The following is an 11091-nucleotide window of genomic DNA, read 5'->3' as shown; positions in this document are numbered from 1 at the left end:
ACACACAACTTAACAACAGGGAGGCAGCAGGTCACATGATTTCACCGAAACAGTCACACTGTGTCAGTTGAATACTGAACCGTGATTGGTTCCAAACTATTTGTGATGTCACACATCCTGCTCGTAGGCCCCGCCCCTTAAAATTGGATTTTCAATGAACTCAGAAACTTTCAGCAGATGAAGGTAAAACAAACTCTGCACAGAGAGAGAACAACATCCAGCTAATGGAACAAGAAGAAGTGGAATGGGACTTTAAATTATTTTACATAGAAATTCAACCGATAACTGGCGGACAACTAACATGCCGACCAGAAATCAGCTGCTGGTCAGACTAATTAAACTCAATCAAAAGTCAAAATACAGGGAACACAGAAGAAGAAGAAGATGAAGAAGAAGAAGAAAAAGAAGAGGAAGAAGAAGAGGAAGAAGAAGAAGAAGAAGAAGAAGAAGAAGAAGAAGAAGAAGAAGAAGAAGAAGAAGAAGAAGAGGAAGAAGAAGAAGAAGAAGAAGAAGAAGAAGAGGAAGAAGAAGCTGATCAATGTTATCATCAATCACACACATTTATTCTTTTAACATCATAAGAATCAGAATCTTTACAGTCAAACAAGAAATGAAGTCTCTATAAACCATCATGTTGTTGATCCAATACCTGACAGACAGCAGGTGTTTCCCATCATGCTCTGATCCTTGCAGTCCGTGCAGAGCAGCTGTAACTCTACCAGCTGCAGCTGCAGCCTTGATGCCTTCAGGTTATTGTTGCCCACGTGCAGTCCAACATTTTACTGTCTGTCAGATGTTGAACATGAAACTCTTCACCTGCAGTGACCTGAACTTTATTTTCCTGATTCATATTTCAACATGTTTCAACACATCAACATATTCAACAGACAGACGGCTGCCCACATATGAAACATATAAACTAGTCAGTTACAGTTAAAGCCTGGGAGAAGAGACACACTCTGCTTCATTTATTATATTCTATGTTTGTTTTTGGAGAGCTGCTCCTGCAGTACAAGTACTAGATGAACATGAAATAAATGAGCAGCAAAATGTTGCAGCCAAGTGCAAATAGCAATATCTTTAAGTTAACAAAGCGGTATATGTTCACTCTCACAGTCTGCCATTTCCATTTCTCTGCTGCTAAAAGCAAGTATCTTCTTCTCTCAACCTCAATGTACAACAACAACAACAACAACAACAACAACAATAATGGTTTTCTTCTTCTCCTTCACAACTCACTTGTTCTGACTCAACAGCATAACCTGGTGGTGGGAGCTATACAGCACATCCACAAACAATACTGAATAAAATAGAAACTCACTATCACTGTATCCTGGAAAGACATTCTGAATGATCTACATCGCCTGCAGACATTAACTTTTATGCAGTTGAATTTTAACCCATTAGATGAATTAATTATGCAAATGAACCCTTTAAACTAAATTACACAAGAAAATAAACTGAGGGGGGGGGTCTCTGATTTAACAGCTGGGAATGCCTCCGATAACAAATATAAACAACCAATTGAACTCTCGCAAGAACTTTCATGGTGGCAAAAGCTTATTATTCAAATATCAGAGTTCTGTCAGTCAGTTTCTCCACATGCTTCTGTACATGTTTTGTATTCAGTCTGTGTTACAGGACGATGCAGGTTCTGTGTTGTCTTGTAATCCCGTGTTGGATGGGCCAGATGTTTGACATGAAGCATGTTCAGGCTGAGGTGAGCGCCTCCAGCTGGAGCACCAAACAGGAGGATATTTATTTAAATGAATATCAGATCTACATTAAAAAGTCTGTCCCTCTCATGCTGATGTGACATTCTGTGTGTATGTGTGTTCTGAATGTTTGTATAATTGAGTTTTTGGTTGTTAGACTGACGCCTCTGACTACAGTCGCTGCAGCTGTTGGTAATCAGATGATTGATACTCAGTGTGGGTGAAAAGTTAAAAGGGCTCAACGATGAAACTGAAGGACTGTTGACAGAGAGACTGATTGTAGAGATGTACAGGGGTCGTGTATGTGAAAGACATAGAAGAGAGAGAAGGTTGAAATGTATATATGTGGTTTACAGTATACAGACTTACGATGGTGAAGGGTTTTTGTGAAAATTGGAAACTTTTGTGAAGATATAGAGACTTTATGTTGTATTACCTTGTGATGAAGGGCAGAATATTTAGGTTATAATGGTAACAACAGCTTTAAGTTCAGAGCTTATATAAGCTATTCTTTATTGGAGAAAAGGGAGATGTGTTGATATGTGCTGTTGTATACAGTTGACACCACAAGAGGACAGTCTAATGTAACAGGCCAGAGCCTGGAAACCACAGGTGGTTTAATGATGCAACTGCCAGGTAAAGTTCTTCTGACGAGAGCACTCAGTGTTTAAGCCTCATCAATACATGAAGCCTCTGAAGGAGCATGAAGGGAGGGGGGTATTTATTTGAGTGTTTAATTCAAATATCAACTATCTTTCTCCAGAATGACTGACTCTACCTTTAAAAGCTTTTAATATGAAGCAGCAGGAAATGTGTTCATCAGCTTCTCTCTGGTCTCCAGCACAGACATGAGTTTAGTCTTGCAACACACACTTGTTTGAGGGTTAGGTCCATCTCGGACGCAACTTGGCACAACGTTTAAATTGGTAATAAAAAGGCAAATCAACACATCATGGTTTGTTTCGGCATCACCCAAAGTGTCAATGGAAAAACCCAACAGCTGTTCTCTGTGTAAACTGTAGTATAAAGAGGGGGCTGATGATGTCACTGATGATGTCACTTGAGCTGAAGACAAGTTTGAAAAGTAAAACATGTTGGAGTTATAAAGAAGTGAGGTTACCAGACCTCTGTGTAGCTCTGCCACTGTAAAGCAGCATTTAAACATCACATTGAACTTGATAAATAGGTGAAGACTGACTGTTTCCGTCTTTGTCACATCATAAAAAGTTACATATTAACATCATCTTATATTTGGATTGTTCGAGTAGACTTTGATGAATCAGCTTCATGACTTTGCACTTGATAACCAGTTTCAATATGTTGAGGATGAAGGTGGACATGTTTCCTTGTCAACAATCAAGAGAAGACTTGATGAGCAGAACCTCAGAGGATTCACCACAAGATGCAAAACCCCTGGTGATCCTCAAAAACAGAAAGACTGCAGTTCACACAAACATAGAACATGAAAGAGGTAGAGAACAAAGTTCTGTGGACTGATGAAACAAAGATCAACGTCTATCAAAATGATGGAAAGAGGAAAGTGTGGAGAAAACTCCGGAAAGCATAACACCTCATCTGTCAAACATGGTACAGCTGCTGGTGGAACTGGCCTGATGGCATTTATTGATGATTTCACTGCTGACAGAAGCAACAGGATGAATGCAGAGGTATACAGGAGCATTCTGTGTGCTCACATTCAACTACATGACACTTCATTATTCAGTAGGACACCATCCTAAACATGGTCAAAGCAACCAAAGAGCTTTTCAGGGTGAAGAAGTGGAATATCCTCGACCACTCAAAGTGCTTTTACACTATGAGTCACATTCACCCATTAACACACATTCAATGAGTCATCACACATTCATCACTAGTTGCAGGTCCCAACCTGCAACTAATCATTCACACACATTCACATTCACACTTTGACACGTGGACTGGAGGAGTCGGAAATCAAACCACTGAACTCCCGATTAGTGGACGACCTGCTCTACCTCCCAAGCCACAGCCGCAGGTTGTGTAAGCAGCATATTCCATTTGGATATTCCGAATTAGGCCTTATTCTGAATGTAGCATTTTACAATTCAGACATGTGGGATATGCAGGTATTATTCTGGTTTTAGGAGCATTCTTTGGACATGTTTACATTCAGAATATGCATCTCAGTCTGGGTTTTTGCCACAGTTTGTGACACACGGACCTCTTTCCTGTTTATTCCTGCACAGGCAAAATGGCAGACAGAGAATATGAATGAGAGGAGTGGAGAGATGTTCAGGGCGGGCTGGAAAAGCAGAGTGCACCTTCTCCACGATGAGGACAGAGGGGTTTGGTTATCATCCAGACTGGCGGTGATGACTCGGTGTGATGCAGCAGTGTAGTAAACATCATGGGACAACCAAGGTACTGAATGTGCCTGTAACTATAAATGTATAATATCAATCATATCACTATCACTTACAAATATCAAGCAGCAGCTCACTCACAGTGGTTTACCTCACTGCCTGTCATGTCCTGCTGGGACTTTATCTGTTATTTTTGGACTCTTTGTGTATTTTGTTCTCTTGAGTTTTCAGTGTTGCATTTACGTTGCCTGGCTTTGGTTTTTTCTGTGTTTCCCTTGTGTATTCCTTTATTCCCCCTGTGTTTTTGTGTCACCTGTTGTCTGTTTACGTTAGTTCTTGTTTTATTTTGAAATATTTTCTCCTTGTGTCTTGTCACCTTTACTTCCTGTGTTTGATTACCTCAGGTGTTTCACCTGTGTCTCGTTTCCCTCACCTGTGTTTAGTTTGCAATCACTCCCTGGGTACGTCTCAAGTCTCTTATTTTATGGCTCCTCGCCTGAACCGGAAGTTGTTCCTGATGCGCCATTTTGACAGGCATCCTAAATCTCTCATTTTGCTCTGAGGAGCGAGGAAACACGAGAGCAGCCTTCACGGAAGTCTTTTACCAGCCGACACGCCCCCTTATTGGATATCAGTTATTGATTGGACGCTGCAGCTGATCAGACTGATCTGATACGTCACTGCAGTTTCATACCGAAGTGGAGACAGATTATAGATTAAATTTAAGTGTATCATCCCCAAGTTTTATGTTTTAGCCTATTTGTTTTCTGATTCATCATAGTTAAAAATCTGTTAATTGTCGGTCTGATCAACAAAAGAACCGTAAACAACTTTTTTCATTTATAAGAAAGATTTTTCTTTTCATGATGTTATTTCCTCCATTAAACTGTTTCTTTCTGACAGACAGACTCTTCCTGACTTTAATTTGATCCATAATAACAGTTAAACACATTTATATTTTACGTAATTTATTATCATTTCCATTCAGTCACATGTGAGGCTGAGCGTCGGGTTTGATATGATATATAGCTATCATTTCCATTTGCCCTGAAACATTTAGCCAAATACATATTTCCCAGTGTTCAGGAGACACCCTGATCATATTCTGGGTTATTGAATGATGAATCCACTATCAGGATTATCAATAAATACAGATGCAAATAATCAATAAATAGTATAAACACATTCTGTCAGTAGAAATGGTTCCTGTGCGTCTGAGCAGGACACAGTATAAATACAGAATGCAGGTTTTTATTTAGGTGTTTGTTAAACAGGAAACAGGCTGCAGAGAGGAAACAGCTGCTCTAGCGGTGATAACTCTGAGAACCTTTATTAGTATTAGCACAGTGCGCCTGTGTGCAGACACAAACTCCATCAGAAGTTTCTAGAGCTGTTAAAGCCGACTGACAGCTGATTCAGCTGTGATCAGCTGCCGTCGTCATCAGAAACTGACGTCGCTTCACATGACGCTTCAGAGGAAAGGACGTCTCATGTCTCTTAAAACACATTTCCTCGTTTCCTCTCTCCTCGCTTGGTTTCCTTGCATCTCTCCATGCATCTACGGTGGGAGAGACTAAGACGCAAGGAAAAGACGCAAGTGAGGGAAACGTGGATGCAATTGAAGAGACTTGGGATTTATAGTCCAGTTTTCAGTTCGTTCTTTGTAGAGTCATCTGTGTTTGTACTGCGTTCATACCCTGCTTTTGTTCTGCGTATGTTCCTGTGTCTCAGTGTTTCCTGTGACTTTTAATCATTGATTAAAACTGAATGTCACTGAATGTGTTTCACACAGAGTCTACAGAGACTGATTCTGTTCATCTCTGATGCTGTTTGCAACACAGAACATGAAAACCTGGGACTGAAAACATTTGACTAAGTACATAAATTATAAGATGTGGAGACAGATATTGATCCTGAGAATATTTTTTAATCACAACATCATAGTGATTGTGAGTACTACACTGAAGAATAGTTCAATAGGAATGTGAAAAAGGATGGAGTAATATCAATAATACATTTTAATAGCAGGAACCTTAATACAAACTTTTCAAAAATACAACATTTTTAAAGACAATTCACAGTAACAGTGATCTCTGAGACTCGGCTTAACAAGGCGTAAGATGCTATCGTTGAAATTGAGAGATATGAGATATTTTTTATTAATATGACTCATAAAAGGGTGGAGGAGTTGATTTATATATTGATATAAGTTATGAAAGTAAATCTGTTAGTAATGTCAGTCATTATAGACAATGTCATGGAATGTCTGTTGAAATTGAGATTAACAAATCAAAAAATATATTAATAAGCTGTGTATATAGAAGGGTCAGGATTATGCATTGATACATTTAAGGGTAAGTTATCGGGGCTTTATGAAGACATAAACAATAAGAAAGAATCTTTGTCTGATCCCAGTATTGATTTGTTAAACCCACTTGACCACAATACAACTACAAAGTTCATTAACTCATCACACGGTGCTACACTAATCGACAATATATTTAACAATGTTATTGATAAGATAGTAGTACGTGGATTACTAATAAATGACAAAAGTGATCATCTGCTGGTCTTTGCAGTCATTCAGATCTGCATTAGGACCAACAAGGACAATAAAACTAACGACCTAATTAGACACAAAACACAAGATTCAATTAATTCTTTTAAAGACCAAATGAAACAGGATTGTAATAAAGTCTATGTGGAAGATGTAAATGAAGCCTATGAGACAGTTTTGTCCACAACAATTGCTCTATGAAGAAAACTCTAGTAAAGAAATTAGTGAAACAGAAATTTTCTGAAAAGCCGTGGCTGTCTAAAGGAGTACTAAATGTATGCAAGAAGAAACATTTATTATATAAAGAATCTTTAAAAAAAAGAACCAAAGAAGCTGAACATTAATATGAGAAATATAAAAACAAACTGTCAAGAATTATGAAAAGCAGCAAAAGGGATTATTAGTCATTATTGAATGAAAATGGAACTGAAAAAACAGGATACCCAAATCATTTCCTGACAAAGAATAATACAACTATTCATGAAATGGATTTAGTTGCATATGAATTTAATGATTTTTTTGTTAATATTGGACCATCAGTAAAGATGATGTGGAAAGTAAAAATATACATGCAAATAAATGTAAATAATCCGTAATAATGTTTATGTTGTTATGTTTTAGGGGAAGAGATGAAAAAGAAATGATTAATATTAGTAAAACATTTAAGAATAAGAAATCTACAGACTGGAATTGTATTGATATGTCTATTGTTAAAAATATTATTGAGTGTGGTGAAACACATATTTGTAATCACTTTCTACAAACTGGTTCATTTCCCAGCAAAATGAAAACAGCCAAAGTCATAGTGATATATAAGGCAGGAGATACATATGTATTCTCTAATTACAAACCTGTTTCTTTGCTCTCTCAGTTCTCTAAAATACTGGAAAAAATATTCATAAAAGATCAGATGACTTTATCATAAAACATAATGTACTGTGTGGGCAGCAACACACGTAGTCTTGTGTTACCAGATAAGCAGAGATCTCCACCTACCGATGTGTATGTATGTATATGTGTGTGTGTATATATATATATATACACACACATATACATACATACATACATACATATATGTATGTGTGTATGTGTGTGTGTGTGGAAGAAAATGGACAGATGGCTGCAGTTACCTGGTGACTGAGCACATGGCATGCCGACAATATGGCCGACAGAGAGAACTACAGAGATAAAAGGCCAGACCATGTGGTGTCTTGAACCACATGTGCTGCCTGAAGTAAAGTTTGCAAAGTTGGGTTTAAACCTCTTAACTGTGTGGTTCTCTATTCAAGGCCAATTGGTGTAGGCTAAAGGTGCCAGGTTAAAATGAGGTTAGTTGCATGCAAGGCCTAGTTACTGGATGTAACATGTGTTAAGCATGCTAACATTAACCTAGCGGTGTGGCTATGCAGTAACCTGACTATAGGCAACATGGACATAACAACAACAGTTCAATGTATAACCTCAACCAAATCAATACACGTACAGTACATTGTTTGAGTTAAACATTCTTGCTTAGCCGTACTATGCTTCACTGTGTTGCTAGGCTATGCCCAGTTGTTACCAGTCCATGAAGAAAGACATGTGGTGTTCTGATTCTTAGCCGGTGAATCCGTGTATGAGTCAGGCTGAGAAGAGGTTGGTTCCAAGGCTGAAGGATGCAGGCCTTGTTGGGTAGATGGTGCTCCAGTCGGGCAGGTCAGAGGGCCCAGGTCACTCCTTTGTGCCTTCCTTATAGAGTTAACGGCAAGCTAACTCTGCTTTGTGGCTCCTGTACTTGTTAAATCAGCCAGCAGACTTGTGTGTCAGCTGCTGGCACTACATAACTTAGTTACTGAGACTTAGGCTCTTGCGTCTTCTGCCGCAAAGAAAAAGAGTTCTGTGTGTGTCTGCTGTGAGCAGACCACACAAGAGAGCAGAGAGCTGCTCCAGCAGCAGCCGTGAGGAGAAAGAGAGTGATAAGAGGGGGATCTCTAGTTTTGTTAACCTGGGTCCATGGGTGGGGTTCACTCTAAGGTGCAAACAACCATAGACTCTGGAGAGATTGAGTTTCTTGAGGACTCCTGTTGTTTCTTAGAGTCTTGAAACGTGGTCGGCCAGTGAGACCTAACACGTTCAAACAAATGTTTTAAAAACAGCATACTGAACAAATATGAAAAAAGATGATCAGAAATAACAGTGGCATAGAAGGGCAGTGCAGGATGTGTAAGTTGCTTTTCTGTTTTGTTGTGTGATGTCATCTTTCAAGGTTAAACATGACGTGTTAAAATGTCGGCATTATAAGCTGCAGCTTCATTCTGAACCTTTTTCAGGCTGCAGAAATCTTTGTATATTTATACATGTTTAATTTCTGTTATTTACTGCAGACCGAAATAAAAAAATTCAAACAAGAAAACAGTGATTAAATACAAAACGTCAGTCCTGCGGATCTCCTTTCACAATAAAAAACATTAAAAAAAATAAAAATAGAGGCCAAGTGCTGCATCAGCCTCATGACAACTGTCGTCTAAAGAGGCCGTCAGTGTTTGTGATGATTCAGTCTGATGAAACAAACAGAACCAAGACTAAAGGTACAGTACAGGGACAGTAATGCAGCTGCAGGAAAGTTCAGTTCAGCCTCAAAGTCTCATGAAACCTTTTCATTATTTCATCAGGGAGGTCAGCTGTCGCTGCCTGCTCGACAACATGACGGACTCCGCTCTCTAAAGCGTGATAGTAACGCTTCAGTTCCTGCAGCTCAGCCTGCAGTCGTTCCTCCACCTGCTGACGCTCGTGTTGAGCTTCACTCAGCATCTTCTCGTACTTTCTCTTCACAGCTTCTATTTCCTCCTTTAGTTTGTTCTCATAGAACTTTCTGAGCTCTGCCTCCTTCTGATCCAGCATTTCCTCCCTCTCCTGGTAGGTGGAGTTGGAGTAAAACTGTCCTCCATTGGCAGCCACCATCTTCTCCACCTTCTCCAGCAGATCCAAGACCTGACCACGATTGTTGGCTTTGTTGTTGTTGAAGACGTGATATCTGTTGTCCACCTTCTCCAGGACCTCCTGCAGCTCTGGTCCAACATCCTCCTTCAGCATCTTTTCAAAGTCTGTGACTGTGTCTCCATGGGTGAAGAGGATGATGGTGTACCTCCAGAAATCCTCCCCAAAGATCTTCTCCACCGTCCTCACAGCGTCTTGTCCCTCGCGTGTAAAGCGCCCCACCTTGATGACCAGCAGGATGGCGTGGGGCCCCGGGGCCGACATGTTGATGCATTTGTAGATCTCTCTCTCCACTGTGTCATCGGTCTGCAAAGTGTCGAAGATGCCGGGAGTGTCGACCACAGAAACCTCTCTGTTATCGATTTCATTTTTCTCTTTGCTGCATTCAGCCGTCACTGAGGAGACAAACACATTTTATTCACCAACAGCATCACCATGACAACACTCAGAGACTCGTCTAAATCATCTTTCATTCACTGTGCATGCAGCGGTTTCCCTTCATGTTCTGTCTGAACATTTTGTCTCCCATTTATTCACTTTCTCAGACAGAAACAAAACAAACAAAAACATTTGTTGACGACCTTTTCTGTATCAGGAAAACTTCACTCCCGTCTTCACTCTGGTACCTGACTTTCCGTTTTAGTCTTTGATCAAGATGCATTTATTGGTTTTTAGTCCACTTTGAGTCATTTGATTTTTATTACTTGAAGTCAACAAAAACAAACATTTTAGTCCTTAGTTACCATGGGTACAGGTCAATGTTATATGCAGTTACCATGGTTACAGGTCAGCGTATGCGTGTTACCTGAGGAATAACCAGCAGTAATTCTGAAGGCGTCTTTTCCCAGTATGGTGTTTCCACTGGAGCTCTTTCCTTCTCCAATCCTCCCAACAAGAACCAGCCTCACTGCAACAAGAGACACACCAGATCTGTGACATCATCAGACTCCTTTATATTCCACACTTTCTTCTTCTTTGTCAAAACCTGCCTACCTGCTTACATTACCCACCACTGGTAAATGGATACAATGCTCTAAGGAAAGCTCTCAGATCTTCTTCTGTTGTCCATTCAGATTGACGTCTCAACTGACCTTAACGAGCTCATTAACATTTACAGTCATGACCAAAATGGTTCTCCTTTAATTTCACCAATCTTGCTTCTTTCTTCTCTGACAAAACAAAACAGCTCATTCTGGAGCTTATTAATCACATGATCCTACATCCTGTATATACTGTATACACACACACACACACATGTATATAGAATAAATTTTAGTCTGATATGAACCATCAGGGTTCACAGATAAACGTGTATGTTTAAAAACTGCATGTTGGAAGTTTAGTTTCTGATTTAATGAAGTTAAGTGTAACTCACAGTTTATATGTTTGTCCATACTGTCGCTGCTTTCTCTTCTGGTCTTTGGTTTCACTGTTCAGGCAGACAGGTGAGAGACAGACAGGTGAGACAGACTTTCAACTTTAACATTCAAGTGTTTCCTGA

At 39.6% G+C, this 11091-nt stretch overlaps 1 protein-coding gene across 1 annotated transcript; it reads right to left on the bottom strand.

Annotated features, from left to right (window-relative positions):
* Window positions 1-6052: 6052 nt before the first annotated feature.
* On the bottom strand, window positions 6053-11056 carry LOC137170982 (GTPase IMAP family member 7-like). Its single transcript, XM_067574684.1, has 3 exons — window positions 10966-11056; window positions 10396-10497; window positions 6053-9985 (listed from the first exon to the last, which is right to left on the bottom strand). Exons 1-3 carry the CDS (start codon window positions 10982-10984, stop codon window positions 9219-9221), a joined length of 888 nt encoding a protein of 295 aa, XP_067430785.1. The 5' UTR covers window positions 10985-11056; the 3' UTR covers window positions 6053-9218.
* Between the last annotated feature and the right edge of the window lie 35 nt (window positions 11057-11091).

Source organism: Thunnus thynnus, chromosome 19 (genome assembly GCF_963924715.1).
Source record: "Thunnus thynnus chromosome 19, fThuThy2.1, whole genome shotgun sequence".
Taxonomy (NCBI): Eukaryota; Metazoa; Chordata; class Actinopteri; order Scombriformes; family Scombridae; genus Thunnus; species Thunnus thynnus.
The sequence above is the reverse complement of the archived record's forward strand: the minus strand, read 5'-3'. Positions and strand labels throughout refer to the sequence as shown.